General features: G+C 50.5%; 1 protein-coding gene across 1 annotated transcript; it reads right to left on the bottom strand.

The window, feature by feature from the left end:
- Positions 1-5,973: 5,973 nt before the first annotated feature.
- On the bottom strand, positions 5,974-22,747 carry LOC119107177 (phenoloxidase-activating factor 3). The gene is made up of 7 exons (XM_037230570.1): positions 22,599-22,747; positions 19,604-19,704; positions 17,772-17,924; positions 14,440-14,606; positions 10,277-10,418; positions 8,379-8,468; positions 5,974-7,597 (listed from the first exon to the last, which is right to left on the bottom strand). The coding sequence occupies exons 2-7, from the start codon at positions 19,686-19,688 to the stop codon at positions 7,284-7,286; spliced, it is 951 nt and encodes a 316-aa protein (XP_037086465.1). The 5' UTR covers positions 19,689-19,704; positions 22,599-22,747; the 3' UTR covers positions 5,974-7,283.
- Between the last annotated feature and the right edge of the window lie 1,306 nt (positions 22,748-24,053).

Below are 24,053 nucleotides of genomic sequence, written 5' to 3'. Positions count from 1 at the left end.
GAAAAGGTCGTTTAAGCAGTACCACCTCGCAAACTAAAGACTATCAACCTTTACCTTATTTCCAGCGAACTTCCATCTTATGATGCCAGAGCATGACGAGCGCAAAGGCTAACTCGTTTACATTAACTTCAAACTCATGTCAATGCGCTGCTCGTGTCTTAACCTTCCTTGACCTTCCTGTTATCGACAAGCCCGTTTGAAAATGCACGACCCACCCATCCTTGGCATTTGAAATGTGACTCATCCATCTCCGCTCACGGTGGCATGGAGATGAACATGTCTATGAACTATCCATAATGATCTGGTAGCTTTTACTGCCTATCGTCAAGAACCACAAGCCCGAACTCACGTAATGTCGAATGTCAGCACACACGCAAATCCAGGCATGCACAGGCATAATCACATACCACAGGTCGCTGCGTGGCGGGAAAAATGCAGCGGCAAGGGATCGTAACCAAAGGCTCACTCAGCAGGTGGCGTTTCACTGAAATGGCATATCTTCTACACCGCTGTGGCCGGGAAATTTTACGGCAGGAACACGCGACACTGACAATCCAGAGCTGATGAACAAAAGCAACAGACGATACTTTCCTTGTCCAAAAGCGGCTGCTACGTCGTGCGTTTGGCTATCAAAAATGTCCCAATAAAACAATAGCTGCGTCGTTGTGCAACCGTCGTCCAGAATCCCTCACGACGGCTTCAAGTTTTTTACACAATCATTTTATGATTTGCAACCAAGTAACAAATTTTTGGGCTGACCACACATGGATCTAAACAAAGTAGTATGTTTCGAAAACAATGCCAGCTGCTACTTTACTGCCTTGTGAAGTTGAGCGCGATCGCGCAGAGTTATGACTGAAAAGGTGATTGCGAAGTTAAAATTGGGTAATAGAAAATGCGTATGTAACGTTGTCATTTCAGTTTTTGCAGCTACAGAATGCGACACATGCAGCCCTAAAGTTACACGGCTGGCGTTGTCTTGGGATCAGGAACATCACTTGCTATACTTTCGCCGGGGGGGGGGGATGGGTCTTTACCCTCCAGTGCTGACTTGAGCCTCTCCCTCCTGGTTCTTTGAGCTCCCCCTCCCAATTCTGGATACTGTTGCTACAATAGGTACCTAAACATATCACTTCTAATATGATGCTCATTTTACGTAAATTGTTCAGTGCTTTTACGAGGAACATTATTCACATAAATTAGACAGTGGTAATGGCCTTATTCTTCGGAGAAAAACCAGGAGAATGGAGATGTAGATGGGTTGATATTTTGGCAACATGCCTTTATCGAAACATTTCTTAAATTCTGCTATTGTTTAAGAAGGATAACACTTTAACGTCTGATATTGTTTCTCCATTCTCCTGTTTGTTCCAGGAATAAGGTTATTACAACTGTCTTGCCTAATGTTCATTTTGCACCCAGTGACATGCTGTAGGTACATACGTCAAGTTACTGTCGTGCCAACTCCCACATACGTCATGTCAGTCTGTAAATGTTGGCAGGCCTTCCACGAGAGAATACAAGCGGACCACAACGGCAACACAAATCGACTGTAACATGCGACAGCTGTTCAAAGCACAGTGTGGCCCAGGTTGCCACACGCCGAGGTGGCCGGCTGGATGCTCACCGCTCGGGCGGGGGCCACCGCAGCACGGCAGTTTTGACCTGATGTACATTCTAGGGGAAATGCTCCTTCAACCAATTAAACAAAGCCCGTGGCGTGTGCAGTGTATGCCAGCCCTGCTGAGGCCGCTGAGTTCCGATCAGTCCCGTGAAGTCGCACCAACCAGGGCCACCCAGAAGCGTAGCAACACAGTAACGTGAAGTCGCACCAACCGGGGCCGCCCAGAACTATATCATAACAGTAACGATGGAGCGCTAGGAGGGGTTGCTGACAGGGTCTCCTCGTTCTCATCCTCCAGGAAGCTCCTTCTGTAAATTCAGGGTTTGACGAATGTGGGATCACTGGCGGCCGCGTTTGTTTTTTATCGTGTTTTACGATTGGACGGCCAGTCGAATGTCACCACAGTTTTGGTTGTTCGAGAAACCCACTGGTCACTGTTGAATAAAACGTTGGATAAATGTTTAATGAGTCATACTGTTTTTACGGTAGTTTCATTTGTTCGTTTTTCATTTGTTCGTCATTTCATTTGACAGCTTGTTCGTTTTTCCTTTCTACGGATTATTTGTGAACCTGGTGTAACTGTATCGGTAAACTAGAAAGTGGGGCACAATCGGAAGAATTCACTCAATGTTCCGGGTAATCGGTCTCACGCAAAATATGGCTATTTTAGCGCAACAACGTTCACGCGATTGGGGATCAGAAGACACACACGCCACTATCCGCATTTGAAATGTAAAGACCGCTTTCTCAGTAGTCATGGAGCATGCCGAAATGCAATGCGTTAAAGCCATGGGTTTTTTAAGGTTTAGGTGGAAGCTTTTGGTTTAATGAATTCCTGGGATGTGCGCCCACGCTAAGTAACGCTGGTTGCGTAAGCGCTGATGTCACCATAAGACATTATGAGGTGAAAGTTCTTATGTTGAGCTAAAGGAAATGTTTCCGAGCGGCGTAGCGGCGCCAAATTTTGCTTAGCTGTAGACAGTTGAATGGCGGATCGTTCGGTATCAAATATTTAGAGTCGGCTTGTAAGGTCGCTGACTGATGGTAGTTCAAAGTCAGGCCATGGATTCAGCAAGGACAATTTCTAGGTACTCGTTCAGTTTGATGCAATAACGGAGTGTTAAACGAAACCACACATCTCTCAGATAGTTCCTTAGGCAACGCAACAATTAAATGAACAAGTTTCATCAATCTAGGGTCAGATATCAAGGTCATTCCAAGGCTAAAACCAGCCTGCTTTGTTGCTCTAGGGCTTGCTGTGCATGGTAGTTTCTGGTGTTCATTTCGAAAATATTGAGAACAGGAACCGTATTATACATCCTCCATAGACTTCTCAAAGGTCAGTGTAGGTCACTGACCTAAAACGACCAGGGTCTACACTTCGTTTGTAGGAAGATACTGTTTAGCGAAGTCTTTGACGGCTATCCAAATGCTACTCAAAGCAGTCTTGTATGATTTTGGTCACCGTGATCTGTGAAAGGTCAAAAATGGTCACTGACCGTAAATGAGCACCAGTGATCTTTTGCTTAAAACATGTGCCTAAGTTGTGGGGTCACTTAAGACACCGATCTGGAGTTTGACCCTGTTTGACCCTATTCAAGCTGAAGAAAATGACCTAGGAACGTCAAATTTTGATGCCAGTGCGTCCACGAACAGGCCAATGCACTCTGTAATTCTGTGTCTCTATCTCTCTTAGTTCCTGAGATCTCAGCGGGTCAAACTGACCCTTACCCGAGCGATGGATATTCGACCGGCTACCCGGGCGCGTGTTAACGATGCTGTAATGCCAAATCACTATTATATTATGAGAAAAAATCAGTCAACACCATTATTCGTTAACATTAAAACGCCACTTTACCAGAATCTCCTGGTATATTGAAGGTCGTCAACACAACATCATAATTTTCAACTAATAAGGCCGGAAGAGCGGGAGCTGAATGTCTTTCCTAGACTACCATTCGACTGTCAAATTCAGAATCGACGGCAGAATCGCGCGGCGAAAGCTTAAAGTGCAGCAATGTTCGGCACGGTGTAACTGCCCTCTGACGGTACTTGACCGTTAGCGCGGGCCCTGCCACAGACTGCAGCCTATGCCAGCCACGGGTAAATGGCGAACACCTCAAGCGACTCGAACCCACCCCGCTACTGATGGGCGAATCGGAAAGCAGTCGCTCTAACCAAATGAGTTATCGGGACAGGCCGACGGGCATTTCTGGGTGGGAGGGCTTTAAGTGCAGCTCGATGACATATTGTCCATCTGGTTGTATCACAAAAAGGGTGTCTATGAATGGAATAAACACATTTTGTGCGGTGAGTGAGATAAATACTAGGGTGGTGTTGATTGTTTTTACAAGGAAACCCAACCATAAGCGCATCTTCCAAACTCAATATCGCTGCTTAACCGCGACCTCCCGCCATACTGAAGATAGATTATCTTCAAGATGAGAAGGAGCTCCGAACTCATAACGCTGAAGCACAATTTCTAGGCATTTCTTGCTTATATGAACTTCCAACACGTGTCCGAGCGCTGGTCATATCTTTGGCCCACATGGCTATTCTGATGCCCCGATTGGTCACCAACTTTCATCTACTCTACCTTTCTAGTTATGGACATGTCTGTTGAAAAGATCGCATAGCTCAGTTTTGATTTTACTTGTAAGTACATTCTGGCAGTGTACACGACAAAATTCCCATAGCCTCTGGTCTTTATGCTTTGGGTCATGCCACTATGCATTTAAGTGACTTTTGCGCCTTGGATTACGGTCGAGAGACGAAAAACAACGCATAATTTCCTTGATCACAACCGGTTGATTTACCAATTGTTTTCTGTGGTTTCAGCCCATTCGGCGTCATGAGTTGAAAATTATTTCTGATAAGTTAGATACCTTGAACATTGCAGGAGATATTGGTTAAATGACGTCGTAACACGAAATAGTGATTTTAATGGCAATGCTCAATATTTTGAGCTGCCCTCATCCTCAAGAGTTACAAGGGCTCAGGATAGTTTAACAAAAACATATCAAGATATTATGCTGCAAAAAAAGACGCCTGAATCCAGAAAAGCCCCAATCTTCCAGGCACTGACACTAAATGATGTTAAAAAGGTATGCCACCCAAGCTCTCGATCAGTGGTGGAAAGGCCTCTGATTTACCGGACGTGATCGGTGACAAAAACTTATATTTTTGTGCACTAACTGGCGGCAAAATTGCGAACATGAAGACAAATTCAGCAGGCAAGACCATATTACAACAGATTATCCCAGCTCGACGAAACTCTACTATGATAATTAATGATATGATAAATGTAAATAAAAAACTTAACTATGATAATTATGTTAGGTTAGTCTGAACCTTCATTTAGTGTGTGCTGGCCAGCAAATGAAGCTTTTGTACAAATGAACTTCCGAAACGAAAATGCTTGATGGTTATGCCGCATTGCAATTAATCTGTCTTTGCTTTTTGTGGTTTGTTGCATCTAGAGATATATTGCAACGCTTTCTGAAAGATTTGACTCCCGGTAACAATAAAGACAGCTCCAAATTTCGTCGGTGTCGGAACAGGCACTTTTGCAGGCCTGCTCCCAACATCCTGTATGCAGGTTCACGTTAAAAGCGCAACAAAACACCAGTACAGGCGTGTAAGCTGGAGACTTACAAAGTCCGACACAGATGACGCAAAAGCATTACCTACTGCGTGCCAGCCACCACGAACATTGCCGGAACCTCAGAAACGTGCATAACCTAAGTGTTGCTTTTCGCCATGTCCCATGCTGAAGTCTGTACGTTCAGCCTAGGGCGAAGATTTCAAATATGCAACGATCTTAAGATCTTGAGGTCCTCATTGTCTTAACTGTGGCTGAAAATTTTATTTTAAAGTCGGTATTTGTCGCGCCCCGTTCCATAGCTGAGTGTTGATCGGTCATGTTTTTAAGTGATGTGTACACTCTTGCGTTGGTCTCCGAGGTGTTTATTGAAAAGGTCGCGAATGCAACGTTTTGTCTCCCATACATAAAGTCTACTTGGGCAAAGATTACAGAGTATCTCGTCTACTACATCTATTAACATCTTGTTTAATTCTACCTCTTGTTACTATATCATCCAATTTTTGCATGCCATCAACTTGTCCATTCGGTCACTTACATCTAGACAAGGTGTGGCGCGGCTAAGACGCCAAACGTTCGGAAGTTACTCGGGAAAACCTTCATTTGAGAGGGGGGCGGGGGTGCAAATTGACCCCAAACTAAGCGATGTTGTTGGTGTTATTTCTGTTGTTCGTGTTAATTGCCATCGTTGTTAAGGAGATTTTTGGAAGCGCATGCATGTAAAACAGCACGTAATAATATCCTCGAATTTATTCAAAGCGCATGGCAAACGGCAAACGCAGGCTATGGCAATTGTATTATAACTATAATAAAAAGTTTGCTATCGACTAGCGGTGTTGGTTGTGCCCACAAAGGCCGCCAAGCTCTATGGAGTTGAAAATAGAGAGCCAATGTCGATACCAGGTTTTGTACGATGTCCGGGTGTGCATTTGGATGGCATTCCAAGCAAATGCTGGTTTAGATATTTCATTCTGGTGACTTCAATGGGGTTTTGGAGCAGGCCCTGGACGAGTGATTATTCCTTTAGCCAGCAGGTCTGGTCCTTCAAGGATTAAACGGCTGGACTATAAAAACAGCATCCTCACGCATTCAGCATCTGCTCAAAACAGGATGTAATTCCACTGTATTCCCAGTCACGCACAAAAGTCACTGCGTTTACACCATTCATCTACACACCACGACCAGGACACGGGGCCAACGCGCTGCCATGCCCCGCATGGCATCAGATGTCCAATGACGTGTCTCGCATTTCAGCTAACCGACCTTTGTAAAGCGGCCTTGCTTCAACTGCGATCAGACGCGCGGAGGCCAGCTCCGCAGGTGTAATGATATGGGGTGTACTACAGTTTAAGGCTCGTCCTCCTGGGGGGGTCGTGGACTCCCATGGCAAATGCTAATGTTCGTAATTTGGACTCGTTACTAAACATTTAACAACTTATACAGAAGGCCAACCAACTGCCGCCGCTTAATACGAGCTTGTAATGATAAAAATTGTCAACCAATGAACAATTTGGTCATGACATTCAAGTCCCGGTTCGGTTTCATCGGCTCACCTTCAGATCGGTCAAATCAGCTCAGTCCTAAGCGCGACAGACCATGTAGAAGTGCAGCCGATAAAGCGCAGTGTGAGATTCACATCCACGATCAGCATAATTTGATACGCCGCGCAAGACTGACCGTCGTCCAGGTGGCCCCGCCAGTCGGGCCATGCCGACGCCGTCAGCTGTGCTGTGTAGGCGCGAGGAGCCTGGCTCGACGACTCCACCCGGCTGGGACAGCCGCAGCTAGGGCCCTGACTGCGACTTCTAAACCACATGTGCCACGGTGCACCTTTCAACGACGGATTAGAATGAGAATCCATTTCAACCCTACGCCTACGCTTTTATAACATTACTCGAAGTGCATAATGACCCCAACCCATCACCCTGCTAGACTGTGTGGAGTTTTGGCCTGGCTCCGTGGAGGCACGGAGTCAAATCACGCTGTCTGCTGCCGACGCGCGACAGCAGCCTCATTCGTCCTCGTCGCGCCACCCAGCAGTGGCCGCCGCCGCGGCCCTCAGTCGCGCATGTTACTGACGATCCACTGCTCGTACTCGGTGACGCGTGTGTACACGTCGGGCACGTTCCTGGTGCCGCAGCGGGCTGGGCCGAACGAGACGACGCCAATCAGGTAGTGCGGCTGGCCGGGCGCGGGCATGGCCATGAGCGGCCCGCCGGCGTCGCCGGCACACGCGCCGCGGTCGCGCTCGCCGCCAGCGCAGATCTGCTCGGCTCCGATCAGGGTCCTGTAGCTCCGGTACACTTGCGAGCACTCCTTGTTGCCCACCACGGGCACGGTCAGCTCGCGCACGGTGTCGCCTTGGCCGCGAACTGGAACAGACGAGTTGCCGAGTCACCACGGACGAATACAAATCGCACGGATGTGGTGAACATGCACATCATTATCACCCAGCTTATTGTGTTCTGATGTCACCCGCAATTTTCAAGACCGATTCCGTTACGTTACATTTAAGAATAGGCGTCTACGTTCACGTACACTTGCCAATGTGCAGTGATTCGGTGTCTCAAAGACAATAACCGCGGCAAAGGCTATTGCTATATGACAAGATACAGGAAGGCTCAGATGCAAAAGCGTCAAATGACTTCGCAGCTCCACCATCAAATCAGGGTACTTGCACAAAAGCTGCGTTGTTTGGTAAAAATATCTAGTGGGCATGTTCGGTTACACGCATCTTCATGTCCAGATATTTATCAAACAAGAAACTATGGAAATTGGTGCGGGTCCAAAGTAAAATTTGCGTGCTTCACAATGTACTTAATGTAAATCATCCAAGTATAAAATCTGGCACTTGAAATATACACCAACCGAAGCAAAAGCATCGCAAAATAATTAAACCAGACAGCTCCCAAATTTTCCACGAACGAACACACACCCTGAGGCCATATTTATAATTTTGCCTTTATCGCCCTTGGCCCGCTGTCATTGCACGTCCGGCACTGGCCCGACTTCGACGCTGTTTTCATCTCCGTGTCCGGGCTTCAGTGACGCCGCCGCGGGCCCCATTATCGGCGTACAAATGGGGGTGAAATGCATCCTCCGGACGCAGCGACGTGTTCTCCCACTCAGTGGCGGGCAGTCATCCATACTCACTGGCGCCAAAGCCGGCCACAGTGAGCTCCTGGCCCACATGTGCTCTCCGCACTGAAGCGTCGAACGGCAGGCAGATGGGCCGAACGTAATCTGAAATCGCACAACAGGTAAACAAACTGGCACTGATTGCTTGCATCAACAGGTAAGCAAACTGGAAATGCTCGATGACACCAATAATCTTCAGGCACTTCACGACGCCTGCAGATGGCGTTCGCATCGGTGTCACATCATCTGCCACCAGCTGTGGCGGTACGAGGGCGAACCGCTACCGCAAGCATGTTTTGAATGTCAGACCCTTGCGTCTAAGTCGGCCGTATCACCAAATTTCATCTAGCATGCCGGTATTGTAAGATCTGGAGGTTGAAGAGCTTGCAACATTACGCTTGGAAATCATACCTGATGAAAGATCATAATCGTAGGTATATCAATGTTGTATGCATGCACATCTAGGGTAGCGTGTCCTAGTTTTGCACACACCGGGCGCCTTTTTTGGACACCTAAGAACTTTCTGTAACGACGCTTTCCCAGCTAGATTTAAGCTGGTGGCCATGGCTATCTTTTCTTGAATCATTTCTTGAGATGTTCCCATCCTGCAGTTATTGAGATACTACCTATTTCAATCACAGGAGGGCATTTTCTAACCTTCTGTTTTCCGCTTGAATAAACAGACCTATTTACTTGTTACGGACAGGAAGGCTATCTAACAGTGCAACAATTATTTGCTTGACGAGCAGTGAATCTGAGTTCAAAGCAAAACAGGCTTGCATTGTCTAATGGAAAGACATTTTTACACACATTTTCAAACAATGCATTGAGAGGAACGTCCGGTACCTATGTCCGTGTCCTGAATGTCCGGTAGTCCTGAGGCGCAGTAAGGAGAGAGGGGCGCGTACACGGCATTAGGAATGACCGGTGCGCATAATTTTAGCGATGCGTAGCGTGCGTTTATAGCTCAAGAGGAGAACGTGCGCCCGTGTTAAGAACGGGCGATCGGCGCGTGTACGCGTACTCATACGCATTTGCTACGAAGTCTGTGGTCATTTCATGTCAATCGAAATAGCGTGTACCGATAAGGGACAACTGGGATGTGCGTATTGAGGGCGCCTGCTATGAACAATGCATACATGAATGCTCATCCCTCGTTTGCCTCCACATTGCATATACTCTTAAAGCTACAACTTCGTTTACTTACGATGGTGAATAAAAATGCAAAGCATGCGTTATGCATCGAACATTCTTTGCATAAAATATAATGATATTATGAATATATATATATATATATATATATATATATATATATATCAGCCATTTTTACTATTTAGCCCGAACCTTTTGCTTGCCAGGATTTCTGGGATCAGCCCTCACCCTAAGCAGTACTTGACGCGTGGGTCCTGGCCATATCATCTGAATATCCAAGTAGCAAGTTAACGGCAGAGTTTTACTTGTCACGTTGCTCGGCACGGTCCTTTTAACTTCCGTCGAAATTTAGCACGGCCACTTCCTCCGGCCACAGGTCATGTCAGTTATGGTCAAACAGTGAGCGCCCAACACTCCTCAAACCCTTCCCGCCTCCGGTGGATAAATCGGGAGATAGCCGCTGTAAGCAACTGGGCTTTTGGGAACAAAACAATGTATGTGTATATATATATATATATATATATATATATATATATATATATCAGCAACTGAGTACGGTATGAAGCCCTTGACCGATGGTGCGTTTGTAAACGGGAAGTTGTTTTTTACCGTCGCGTGTTCCGAGCTCAAAGTCTTGCACACGCCGCGGTACTCGGCACTAATGGTCATGCCGCGAGACTGTCCGTGCAGAATGGCGCTGTGACAGGGCGGAGAACGGCGCCAGACGTCGGCCGTCGGCCCCGCCTGTGACTCTGACTCACTGGTGCGCCGCACCGGCCGGTCCAGCCGCACCAGCGCGATGTCGTTCCGGTACTTCACGGGCCTGTGGTGCTCCTCGTGCGGGATGATCTTCTCGATACCGAAGTCCTGCACCGGCTCCGTGCAGACCTCCCGGCCGCCGACCTGCACAAACACGGGAGGCAAGGGGGGGGGGGGGGGCAAGATCAGCGCGCGCGGACCGCAAACGACGCGGTTGAAGACATTATACACCGCGGCACATCACTGGAAGATTCCTTGCGATGCACTTTAATGTCCTGCTCATGGCCAAGTGATGCGCGGAGGAGGGGCCTGTGTAAACTCCAGGTACATGGCCAGTGAGCCGTGACATTCCTGAGAAATCCGATCCCAGCCAGGGGCGACGCTTCATGACTGTGACGTGTCGGACACGAGGTGACCAGGTGACTGTCAACCAGGGGCGACGCTTCATGACTGTGACGTGTCGGACACCAGGTGGCCAGGTGACTGTCAGCCAGGGGAGACGCTTCATGACTGTGACGTGTCGGACACCAGGTGGCCAGGTGACTGTCAACCAGGGGTGACGCTTCATGACTGTGACGTGTTGGACGCCAGGTGACCAGGTGATTGTCAACCAGGGGCGACGCTTCATGACTGTGACGTGTTGGACGCCAGGTGACCAGGTGATTGTCAACCAGGGGCGACGCTTCATGACTGTGACGTGTTGGACGCCAGGTGATTGTCAACCAGGGGCGACGCTTCATGACTGTGACGTGTTGGACGCCAGGTGACCAGGTGATTGTCAACCAGGGGCGACGCTTCATGACTGTGACGTGTTGGACGCCAGGTGATTGTCAACCAGGGGCGACGCTTCATGACTGTGACGTGTTGGACGCCAGGTGATTGTCAACCAGGGGAGACGCTTCATGACTGTGACGTGTTGGACGCCAGGTGACCAGGTGATTGTCAACCAGGGGCGACGCTTCATGACTGTGACGTGTTGGACGCCAGGTGATTGTCAACCAGGGGAGACGCTTCATGACTGTGACGTGTTGGACGCCAGGTGACCAGGTGACAGTCAACCAGGGGCGACGCTTCATGACTGTGACGTGTTGGACGCCAGGTGACCAGGTGATTGTCAACCAGGGGCGACGCTTCATGACTGTGACGTGTTGGACGCCAGGTGACCAGGTGATTGTCAACCAGGGGCGACGCTTCATGACTGTGACGTGTCGGACACCAGGTGGCCAGGTGACTGTCAGCCAGGGGCGACGCTTCATGACTGTGACGTGTTGGACGCCAGGTGACCAGGTGATTGTCATGCGAGCCCAAAGACAGCGTAAATGTCGAAAAGGGATTTGGTGTTCACACCTCGATTTTAAGCACTGCCCTACAGACACCTGGTGGTAATGCCGAGAAGACCACATGGGATAGGCTGCAGGAGCCCGTTATGTATGTGCATGCAATGAAACGCCCTTCAAAACCTGTTTTTCTTATAGTTAGCTTTTTATTGCGACCCCATCACCCTCTTTATTCTTTATTTTACCGGTTTGCCGTGCATGCCAGAGGCATTTCATGTCATTCCATACGTCTAGCATATGTTATTTTATTTTAGCGTCTACTTTAGGCTCCAAACCTCCCACACGACTCCCAGAGTCCCAGAAGGAGAGAGGGAGTGGACATGAGCTGCCAAAATGTACCCCCCGCCAACGCACACAACTTTCAGCCGGACTAACTTCAGTCAAAATAGTACACGTTTGGTGAATGCCCGTTCAACAATGGCGTTCTCCTTTCCTCACATTAAGTATTTTCATTTACATCTTTTCGGCAGATGACAGCATTTGATTAATTCTTACTGGCCCAGCGTAATATTTATGAAAACGCATGACTGTCACGTTTCATTTCTCAAGCGTTGTAAAAGCACGGTCAATTTCTCAACAGAAACACCACCATGATTTTGCAACAAATCTGAGCAGTGCAGACAGCACCACGCATCGCCACACAATCGGCCAGCTAGGTATTGCTAGGTAGGGTGCTACTCGTGAAACCTCTCTTCTGCCTAATCTGATATGTTCGTCTGGTGGTAATCTGATCAAGATAGCATACACGTACACAATATATAAATGTTTGTGTTCAGCAACCAAAAAAGACAGCATGCATGAGATGATTTACGCATGTATATATATATATATATATATATATATATATATATATATATATATATATATATATATATGTGTGTGTGTGTGTGTGTGTGTGTGTGTGTGTGTGTGCGTGTATGTGCGTGTGTGTGTGTGTGTGTGTGTGTGTGTGTGTGTGTGTGTGTGTGTGTGTGTGTGTGTGTGTGTGTGTGTGTGTGTGTGTGTGTGTGTGTGTGTGTGTGTGTGTGTGTGTGTGGTGTGTGTGTGTGTGTGTGTGTGTGTGTGTGTGTGTGTGTGTGTGTGTGTGTGTGTGTGTGACAGTTCATTACCGCCAAGTTATGCCTGCATAAATACAGCGCTGCCGGTAAACAGATACATTCTGAATCACAGCAAGTGGTTGAAAGTGGTGCAGCCTTGAAAACACGAAAAAACATGTCTGAGTGGAGCTATGTAGCGTGCCGTTGGAGCGCCCACACGATTGTAATTAACGACTTATGTAGATCCGTTTTCACCAAACTTTGAAGGCAAATCTCCCTCTGCGGTCTGTTTGACACGATTATGACAGCATGCACATAGGTGCTAACTGTTGGAATGCAAGCTTTGTAGGTCAAAAATGGCAGCGTAGACAAACGTTCGGAACGCTTAATGTCAAATGCCGGATTTAGACGAAGATTGGCGTAATGATTTGCAGATGCATCGAGTATTCCACGAGGAGGATGTTATGCCCTGCAGTACCTGGAGGCTGGATTTAGATTGGATATTTGCATGAAGACCTCGACTACCTGGTGCCATGACAATTGTGCTCAGCGTTTGCAGAAGTCTGCACGATCAGGCAATGGTTGCATCGAGGGTGCAGCGGGCCGAGCCCCCGTAAGTGGCGGTCTCGCGCCTTCTGGAATTTCGGCTGTTGAGTTTGACTGGCGCTTGTTTCTTTCGGTTTGCTGCAACTGTAGATGCTAGACCTTGGCAGGATGTAAAATGGAGTATGGATGTTTTGCTAGATGGATGGATGTTTTACTCACCAGATAGCCGTTCCGGCTGGTGGTGGTGCCGTGCTCACCAGATAACAGTCCCGGCTGGTGGTGGTGCCGTGCTCACCAGATAGCCGTCCCGGCCGGTGGTGGTGCCGTGCTCACCAGATAGCCGTCCCGGCTGGTGGTGGTGCCGTGCTCACCAGATAGCCGTCCCGGCTGGTGGTGGTGCCGTGCTCACCAGATAGCCGTCCCGGCTGGTGGTGGTGCCGTGCTCACCAGATAACAGTCCCGGCTGGTGGTGGTGCCGTGCTCACCAGATAACAGTCCCGGCTGGTGGTGCTGCCGTGCTCACCAGATAACAGTCCCGGCTGGTGGTGGTGCCGTGCTCACCAGATAACAGTCCCGGCTGGTGGTGCTGCCGTGCTCACCAGATAACAGTCCCGGCTGGTGGTGCTGCCGTGCTCACCAGATAACAGTCCCGGCTGGTGGTGGTGCCGTGCTCACCAGATAACAGTCCCGGCTGGTGGTGGTGCCGTGCTCACCAGATAACAGTCCCGGCTGGTGGTGCTGCCGTGCTCACCAGATAACAGTCCCGGCTGGTGGTGGTGCCGTGCTCACCAGATAACAGTCCCGGCTGGTGGTGGTGCCGTGCTCACCAGATAACAGTCCCGGCTGGTGGTGGTGCCGTGCTCACCAGATAACAGTCCCGGCTGGTGGTGGTGCCGTGCTCACCAGATAGCCGTCCCGGCCGGTGGTGGTGCCGTGCTCACTAGATAGCCGTCCCGGCCGGTGGTGGTGCCGTGCTCACCAGATAACAGTCCCGGCCGGTGGTGGTGCCGTGCTCACCAGATAACAGTCCCGGCCGGTGGTGGTGCCGTGCTCACCAGATAGCCGTCCCGGCCGGTGGTGGTGCCGTGCTCACCAGAAAACAGTCCCGGCCGGTGGTGGTGTTTTACTCACCAGACAACAGTCCCGGCCGGCGTTGGTGTTTTACTCACCAGATAACACTCCTGGCCGGTGGTGGTGTTTTACTCACCAGATAACACTCCTGGCCGGTGGTGGTGGCGTACTCACCATCTGACAATCCAGTTCTGTGGAGACGTTGTGCTCGCCCAGGCGGACGGATGAGACGCTCAGCCGCTTCGGGAGCCGGCTGACGCAGTGCGCCGCCGTCAGCACGTACCGATTGTTGATCAGTGTGCCACCGCAGTTGTAGGTGATCTTGTCGGGCGTGGTAGTGCCTGCGGGTACACGGTACGTGGTTTGTTGGCACACAAGGTGTCCCATCTGACTCGGCTTAGAGGAAGCACGGTTTGAGGATGCTCCCAGGAGACCCAGAGTCATTCCGCGGTCTCGAGGTCGAACGGACTAAAGCGGTGCACACTGCTAAACCTGTTCGGACGGCTAGTTATGCCTTTTCTGAACGACGGCCACTGCTGGCTGACATGAGTCGTCGCCCCTCACGGCCACTCAGATGCTGGGAATTTACGCCGATAAGACCCCGGATCTGGTCTGGAAAACCAGTTGTTACAATGCTCCACATCTTACTTCCATTTTTGTATAATCTGACGTCAACCTAAGATGATTTGCTTGCACGGGTCGCATGAGAACGCCCGGGCGGTATTTACATCTCCGTGCGACACCAGCCGCATGAAAGTGGCAGCGTCCCTAAACAAGCGACGGGCCTCGGATAGCGATCGCCACCATGAACACCTATCGGCTCAGTATGATGAACGATCTTTCCAAATTCACGAGAACAGCCCCTCTCGGTCGTAAACGTCCATCTCCAACGTGATGTTTGTCTGTCCTGGAGAGATCTGCACACGTGTGTTTGTCTCAGTGCTTGCCCCTGTCGGTGTCTGTAAAAGGGTTTGCGGCGTGTTCGACGTTTTGAGAGGAAAAAAGGAGCAGGCTTATGGGAAGCCTTCTGAAGGTTTAGCGACATATGCCATCCGAGACTCTGGTCTCGCCGGTTGCGACAGCACCATCTACGATAAGATCATCAGCTAGGTAAAACAGATCAGCATCTGGGTCAAGGTATGTATCTTATGCACGCTGCTATTTGGCTTACAGGTCATGTGAAGTCATATCAGTCACATCAGTTACAGTCAATAAATTCCGACGCGCTGTCCGCCTTACATTCGAACAGGCAATCAAACTAAATAAGACTGTTAAAACCTGACGCAAATCGCTCGTCACCCTATGGCAGCCAATCACACGTCAGTAATACTCTCAGCTTTCATCACAAGGTGTGTGTCAAGGTGAGGAAGGGGGGGGGGGGGCTGACGACTGGGTGATTAGCGTGGTCGACTCCCACGTGGTAAACACGGGTTTGAGCCACAGTTGTGCCGCAGAAGACACTGTAAGCGGGTGCGCGAAGACAAGCGTTACCGACTGTTCTAACAAATATGTAGACTTCAAACGTAACGGTGATCTCTGACGGAACGGATGTGTGCAATCCGAGAGCTACGTCTGTTGCATATAAATTACCAAATACATGCTTGGCTACGGCTCAGTGCGTCAGACCAATCTTGATCGACTGTGCGTGGAATAGTGGATGCAATATGCGGATGGTACTATGAGAGTACGCCGCTTTGCAGGATATCTGGAAGCCTCTTCGTTCCACATACAGATTCAATATGCACATTCAATGCTGGCCTGTCTCTTAGCATTTGAGTTCATGAAATGTTGTCATTACAATGTTGGAATGCGTTTGTATTTGGTTTCGGCTTGCGTTCCACCCTATAGACGCACGCCGCGGTAGCTGTTTTCCCGGCATGCCATTTGACCTTCTCACACCTCTTGGCTTGATCAGACTTATGACGTATGTCATGCTGAAGGTGAGCACTGCGAAATCGATGGTGAAATGTGGGATCAATGAAAACTTACGGCAGCTCTTTCAATGAAGTCCTCCTGCGGTGCACAGCCAGTCAACTTGGTAGCAAATCACTGAGTTTTGCATACAAATTTCAAATCGACATCAAAATCCGAAATATTTCAACTTCAATTGATTTATGACGTCATCGGTAACCATTAAGTAACCAATATTCTCCGCCGTGAGATGCAGGGATGTGGAATGTCATCTGACAACGCGCAGTCGCCACCTTCATGTCAGGGGTGGGAAGGACCAAAAAGGCCTCCGTCAAGCAGCTTCACGATGGCCAAATATCCCGCTTCATTCTCGGTTAACTGGCTTAAGCTCATACGAGACCCGAATGATACAAAGATACCCTGTGCTTTTTATGCGTGTCTAATGATGTTAAGCCCATTTGTTTATACCCATGAACCCATAACCGCAGAACCCGGGCCGGGTGAGTGGAATGCCACACATAATGATAACCAAGAGCGGCAGCATTGCTTAGACCATACAGTATCTAATGACGGCCAGTAGGGTTGTGTCTCGTTCCGGGTGCAGTTGGAAGTGGCGACGGGGACGGCCAGTAGGGTTGTGTCTCGTTCCGGGTGCAGTTGGAAGTGGCGACGGGGACGGCCAGTAGGGTTGCATCTCGTTCCGGGTGCAGTTGGAAGTGGCGACGGGGACGGCCAGTAGGGTTGTATTTCGTTCCGGGTACAGTTGGAAGTGGCGACGGGGACGGCCAGTAGGGTTGTGTCTCGTTCCGGGTGCAGTTGGAAATGGCGACAGAGAGGGTCAAAGTTTCTCTGCGCCAAAGCGGAATCGATTCCTTTCAAGATTTGCCCACGCGCGCAGTTCGCAGTTCGCAGTCAAAGACACACTGTGCTTCGTTTTGGTGACGATCATCAATTAATAAACTCATGAAGGAATGCAGACATCTACTTATGTTATTTTCTTCCTACTGCTGTTCTTTGTGCAACGGGGGAGCAATAAGATATGTCAGTGTTATCAAAGATATGGCCCGCGTGGGTTTTTATGCAGCCCATGAAACTATTTATCACTTGTGACCGGAATCAGCCGCATCGGAAACAAAATCTGGGAATCAGCCATGTCTGTTCGGATTGGAATCCGAGTCGACTTAAAAGTATGCTGTGCTCGGTGTCAGAGTCGGAGTCAACCCCACATGCTGTGAGCCAGAGCCGAAATCGACTCCGGTGGAGCGAAGTCTGGTGCGGGTCTGATTGTCAGTTCCGATGCTCAGCAAGGGTGAACGAGGGATACCTATGTGGAGTATTCAACGCTGTCCACTGACGGCAAATGCTTGCTACAATGAATGATAGCCCATAAAGCCACCGTTCGAGTGTGCTGATCACGAAACGAGCAACACAGCCTTGCGTTCCATATTCTATAAGGTGAAGGTGAATGTGCAAATTCTCCCCCTACCAAATATCAGCAGACCCGCGGGTGATTATTGGTTCATCTCAGCAGAGCCCTCTCGGGATGATCGCCACGATGGGCAGCTTCACACTTCATACCACAGGTAAGCGCTTACTGGTGTATCCCAACAGAGCCATCCAGGGGTATTCGCCGAGATGGACCTCCTCCTCGTCGAGGTTGGTGCCGGGCACGTTGATGCCACATCTGTCGTCGCCGAAGGACTCCATGGGAGGCAGGTAGCCCAAGTCCCGTGCCTCCAGCAGCAGCACTGTAGACCGAAGGTGGCGTGTTAGCGGGCAGATGGGATCGTCATTAGTGGTACCACCGCGCCGCCTGCCGCTTGATGGGATCGCCATTAGTGGTGCCACCGCGCCGCCTGCCGCTTGATGGGATCGCCATTGGTGGTACCACCGCGCCGCCTGCCGCTTGATGGGATCGCCATTAGTGGTGCCACCGCGCCGCCTTCCGCTTGATGGGATCGCGTGCAGCGGTGGAACAAATCACAGCTCACTTTATTAAGACGCTGCTGCAGTGCGGCAGAAAAAAGTTGATCCCATCAAATAGGCATCGTTTCGCAGCTTTAGTGGCGGATCTCAGATCGTGTTATCTGCAGCTAAATTGGGATATCGGATTACTTGGATCTTGGTATTAATGCAAAATTGCATGACATGAAAACCTGATAAATATTCACTACCTGTCTTTCCGCCTCTGGCTTGTTTTTAGTGCCAGACAATTTCAGCGAAATTTTGACTTTGACATGAACCATGCGGGCACCAAAAAGCACGTAAAATTCAAGCACGCATCGCTTTCTAGTCTAAGTGGCAGCTCTCACACCCTGTTATCTGAGGTGGAGTCGTCGATGAACTTGAGATAAAGGTTTACTTTTGATCTAGGTAGTAACCCAAATTGAATCAAATGAAAATCCGATGGATTATCACCAGTTATCTTTCTGTTTCCACCTTTTTCACGTTAGAATATGGTCTCCTAGGTCCCTGGCATCTGGAGTCGGGAGCCCATCCACCTGATCTCCTAGGCCCCTGACATTTGGAGTCGGGAGCCCATCCACCTGATCTCCTAGGCCCCTGACATTTGGAGTCGGGAGCCCATCCACCTGATCTCCTAGGTCCCTGGCATCTGGAGTCGGAAGACCATCCACCTGATCTCCTAGGTCCCTGGCATCTGGAGTCGGAAGACCATCCACCTGATCTCCTAGGTCCCTGGCATCTGGAGTCGGAAGACCATCCACCTGATCTCCTAGGTCCCTGACATTTGGAGTCGGGAGCCCATCCACCTGATCTCCTAGGTCCCTGACATTTGGAGTCGGGAGCCCATCCACCTGATCTCTTAGGCCCCTGACATTTGGAGTCGGGAGCCCATCCACCTGATCTCCTAGGCCCCTGACATTTGGAGTCGGGAGACCATCCACCTGATCTCCTAGGTCCCTGACATTTGGAGTCGGGAGCCCATCCACCTGATCTCCTAGGCCCCTGACATTTGGAGTCGGGAGCCCATCCACCTGATCTCCTAGGCCCCTGACATTTGGAGTCGGGAGCCCGTCCACCTGATCTCCTAGGTCCCTGGCATCTGGAGTCGGAAGACCATCCACCTGATCTCCTAGGTCCCTGGCATCTGGAGTCGGAAGACCATCCACCTGATCTCCTAGGTCCCTGGCATCTGGAGTCGGGAGGCCATCCATCTGATCTCCTAGGTCCCTGGCATTTGCAGTCGGGAGCCCATCCACCTGGTCTCCTAGTACCTTGGCATCTGGATGGGAAAATGCGTCGCAATGACATGCCAATGTGTTAACGATCCGAAAACATGGGACCCGAGGCTCAAATCGCTTATCGCTATCCCCATTCCAGTCCTGACCCACTGGCCGTCGGCTTATAAGGGTCCGTCAGCATACAACAGGCGCTTGGTCGCCTATGTGCTGGTCGTGAGACTTACAGCGCTGTGCCGATGGAGATACGCCAGGCCTCGTCGCGGTGCAGGCCGTGGAGGCCAGCAACAGTGCAGCTAGCCAGCCCAGCATTGTCGAACGCGGGGTTCTGCAAGAGATACGTGATTCGATCAGAGCAGAGGAGCGACAGTCGGGCTTCCCGACCAGAACCATATGTGGAGGAAAGATAGGAGCAAGGCGTTATGCTGTGACTCACATGGAGCTGGGGTGGGGGCTGGCTCACGGCCCATTGCGCTCGAGTGACATAAAGCCAGCCAGCCAGTGCCAGCCACGTGCCAGCTCGCACGTGGTGGGGAAGGTTGTCATCTCTTTTTCACACCCTGTGAGATCTGAATCTGTATCAGAACCAGAAGTCAGCAGGTAGTCATCAGAAGATGACCTGCTGACAACGAACGAAAGATGAAAATTCGTCAGCAGAAAATGACCAGCTGGGTGCTTGTGAATTCGGGCAGTGGTATGAGGCCACCACTCGCAGGTAGGTAAATATAACATTTAAAAAAATAAACTTGAGTATGCATCCGAAGTCACAGCAACCGAACATGGCGACGCGGATGTCGTTCCCCAATGTCCTGTGCCATCAGAGCATGTAAAAGATACCAGCGGATCGTGTCTACGCCGTCCGTTAGTTTAGGTTGTTAGTCGTACAATCGACATGCGCTGCATAAGCTGCCCTGATAAGCTGGGTGCGCTGTTTGGCTGTGACGAGATCAAGGAAGTGGTAGAAGGTTCCACTTCTCATTCGGCAGAACAATGTCTGTGGCCACGTTACAGCACAGCGTCGCTAATAAACTAATTCTCAACAGGCGCACCGAGTGGAATATTGACGTATTGGCAGTTAAGGCAGGAACGTTTGCTGTATGTATGTTAGTGTTAACCTTAGTTTGTAGCTGCGCTCATCACGAAGGAGATGGCGCTTCATGTCCCTGAGCATCCTATCGTCTCGCACACATTTGTGCTGCAGAGAGACGTAAGCAATACAGCCAAGCCCAAAGGACCTGTCTCCGCATTTCTCTCATACGACGCATCACTTTCCTGACTCAGTGGGCGAGTTTGGTCTTGTGAGCGAATGTCCTGGAGGGATAGTTATTAGCATCAGCAGAATGTCAGCCTACGTGGCTCCACCTGCGAAGCGTCAGCGTACAGTGCGTCATTTCACCAACACAATTTAGTAGGGCACAGTGATAAGGAGTTCGTTTTATAGTTACCTCTCACACAACAGCGAATGGCGGCTTCTGGCATTCTCAAGAAATTCGTGAGATCTTTCGGCGTAATATGGACACAGGCACTGGGCCAGTTACGACATAAACAATGTCGGCATTACCGCGCCGGGGCAAAAAAGAGAAGCAATAAGGCGAAAAGCGAGGGCATGCCAACAATCAGTAAACCATGCAGCGAGGGGCCAAGGAAATGCACAAGGCAGCAGAGATTGCATAAGCTTGTCTCTGATAACCACTGCCACAGACAACGCCCAGATTAGTGGATCGCTTTTGGTGCACGGCACAGCAAAGCTGTCCAGATAATCCACTAACAGCCGGCACGCCGGATAACAAAAATAAGAGGATTTCTGGGATGTTAACAGAATATCTGTGCCGGACGTTATGCCCGCAAACGGAGCCCCCAAGGACGGAACACGGACTGTCAACGAAATCTAAGTCACAGAGGCCTGGACTGTGAATAGGACCGTTGTGACCTGCATCTGAGCGGTTAGGAGAGAGCGGTTAGGAGAGTCTGGTGATGGATCTTGGGACTGCGAAGAGGACCTTTGCGTCCGTCATCTGGCCTGTTCGGAGAGCCCCGTGACAGACCTTTGGACTGTCAACAGGATCTTAATGACCTGCATCTGAACTGTTCGGAGAACCGCCGTGGTGGACAGTTGCACCGTTTACGCAGACTCTGGTACAAACATATAAGCTATCAGCAAAGAATCCGTGACACATATTTGAACTGTTAACAGAGTTTCAGTGGCAGGCATACAGACCATAACCAGATCCAAGCCTCCGTGATAAGGTTTCTGTGACAGAAGTCTGGTCAACAAAGCCCATGTGACATACGTCTTGCGACGTGACTTTCAGCAAAGTGAATGGCGTATGACTTCACCGCTGCTAGAATCTCTGTGATAGACGTTCTCATGGTCACCGCAGTGCCAGCAACCAGATAGATGGTCAGCAGTCCCTACCACTGACGTCTGGCTAGCCACAAGTCTAATGCAAACACCTGAAATGCCACTGGAATATTTAACACCTCACCGAAAAAGTCTGGCCGACTGGCAATCACTCGCCCGGGCTGAGTTACTTGCCGAGGAGTTCCCAAATAGCAGCTGATACGCTGGTACAGGGTGACGAGAGTGGCCGAGCGCCAGACGGATTAACGGAACGGTAAAGAGCTTTGCGCCTTTTGCGGTGCCTTGCGGTGGCTCTCAGGACATTCTGATGCCAAAGCTGTGAGGCCCAACAGCAAGAGAAATGCATGGATGGGCCGCAAAGTCGCCGTTCGTAAAAATTATCAACTTGCCACTTGCCTACCGTTAGGAACCACTACTATTAAAAGTGCATTAAAGCTCAGACCCGAAAAAAATTACGAAGCCTTTAGAACGTTGGTTAGCAACAAAACAAGACGCAACAAGGCACCTGGATGCCTCACTGTGTCAAGGTATCAGGATACCTGTGGATGTTATCGATGTCATCATTGCACGGTATAAGTTTTGCTTAACGATTTAGACGAGCCAAATCGCTCGTCGAACGCACTGTGAATCGCTCTATCGACCTCTTTGAACATGTGGTCAGCACGGCTTACTTACTGTCATCTTTAATGTGCAACATGCATGTTGGAAAACGGTTGTCGGCCTGAGGATATTAAGGTACCGTACATCGCCCAGCCTGATAAGATACCTCAGCAAGGGTTACCTTCGACAATAAACTGGCAGAGACTAAAAACACCGAGTGATCAAATATCAACACAGCAGTTTGCAACAGGAGTTCTCACTGTGTGAAGCTTCGCACACGTCTGCGTCCGCAGCCCGTGTTTTCTGGTCGGCGGGCGATCGGAGCTGGCGCACACTCCTCTGTGGGCAGTGCTTCTGCTGGCGTCTCTGTCAGTCGACGACGGCGCCGCCGCTGCTCCTCGTCCTTTATCCGTGAGCCACCGGAGCGGACTGGTGCCGGCCCACCGCGCCGCGCCGCCCGACCCTGCTCATGGAAATCCGCTTACCCGGCACATGGCGGCCGCCGTCAGGTCCATGGAACCGGCGCCGGCCGCGGTCCCCACCGCCCGACCCTGCCGGTGGAGACCCGCCGTCAGGTCCATAGAACCGGCGCCGGCCGCGGTCCCCGCCGTCCGACCCTGCCGGTGGAGACCCGTCTCTCCCCGGCACATGGCGGCCGCCGTCAGGTCCATGGAACCGGCGCCGGCCGCGGTCCCCACCGCCCGACCCTGCCGGTGGAGACCCGCCTCTCCCCGGCGCCTGGCGGCCGCCGTCAGGTCCATGGAACCGGCGCCGGCCGCGGGCCCCGCCGCCCGACCCTGCCGGTGGAGACCCGTCTTTCCCCGGCACATGGCGGCCGCCGTCAGGTCCCCGACCCTGCCGAAGAAACGTTCGTCTCTGTCCCGTGACGGCCCCAAACGCCCGCTTCCCCAGCGCCTGGCGGCCGGGTGTCAGGTCCGCGGTATAGGTGCTAGCCCGCGACACCCTGTCCTGCCCTGCACGGTCCTCGAAGGCGGAAGACGGCCGGGAGTCCGGTCCGCGGAATGGGCGCCGGCCAGAGGCGCGGTGTGCACCAGAGTGGAATACGGACGGCGGAGATGAAACCTAGTCAGCCCGGTTTCTTATTTAGACATTTTAGCTTACACTATCGATGGGCATGAAGGGGTTTGTAAGGGTCAGTGGTTCAAGACTCTGCAGCATGTCCCCAAAAATATATGGGACTGTAAGAGTTCACTTCAGATTCAAATGCAAGCCGGCTGAGTGTTTTAGCGTTCAGATAATAAGCGAAGGCGCCTACCGGTATGGGACAGATATGTCAAGCTTGGTTTATTGTGCATGCTGAGCACTAAACAAACAGGCGCACGTTTGGTCTCAGACAGCCTCACCAACAGCGTGGCAATGATTAGTGATGCCCATCGTTTCCCAGGACACCAACCTTATTCATTTACAGGAATGACACTTTCATGCTAACCGGGGGTATCACTTTCTGGAATCTAAAGTCAGTTGGGGTTGGGGGCTGAGTCAATAGACCGGACCTGCCCCAAAATTGATCTCTCCCCAGATTTCGACCACTTTAATTTGCGTCCCAAGTTATGGATAGAATTGTCATTTGTTACGAAAATAACTGTCTAAAAACGTAGCACTCCAATTTGTTTTTGCCACGGACGAACGGCTTACCATTTCAGGGCGATGGGAAGCTGCATTTTTGTGAAGAGCTTAGAATGGGATGTAATTCA

The sequence above is a fragment of the Pollicipes pollicipes genome, unplaced genomic scaffold (assembly GCF_011947565.3).
Source record: "Pollicipes pollicipes isolate AB1234 unplaced genomic scaffold, Ppol_2.1 Scaffold_2555;HRSCAF=2994_pilon_pilon_pilon, whole genome shotgun sequence".
NCBI classification, from domain to species: domain Eukaryota; kingdom Metazoa; phylum Arthropoda; class Thecostraca; order Pollicipedomorpha; family Pollicipedidae; genus Pollicipes; species Pollicipes pollicipes.
This window is presented reverse-complemented; position numbering and strand designations above follow the sequence as displayed.

Excerpts from the sequence above, each read along its gene's own strand:
- LOC119107177 (XM_037230570.1), bottom strand. The coding sequence starts at position 19,688 with ATGCTGGGCTGGCTAGCTGCACTGTTGCTGGCCTCCACGGCCTGCACC. Across the intron at positions 17,925-19,603 it reads ATCTCCATCGGCACAGCGCT|TGCTGCTGCTGGAGGCACGG; the intron begins GTAAGTCTCACG and ends TTCGGTCTACAG. Across the intron at positions 7,598-8,378 it reads TGTGGCCGGCTTTGGCGCCA|TTCGCGGCCAAGGCGACACC; the intron begins GTGAGTATGGAT and ends CGTCTGTTCCAG.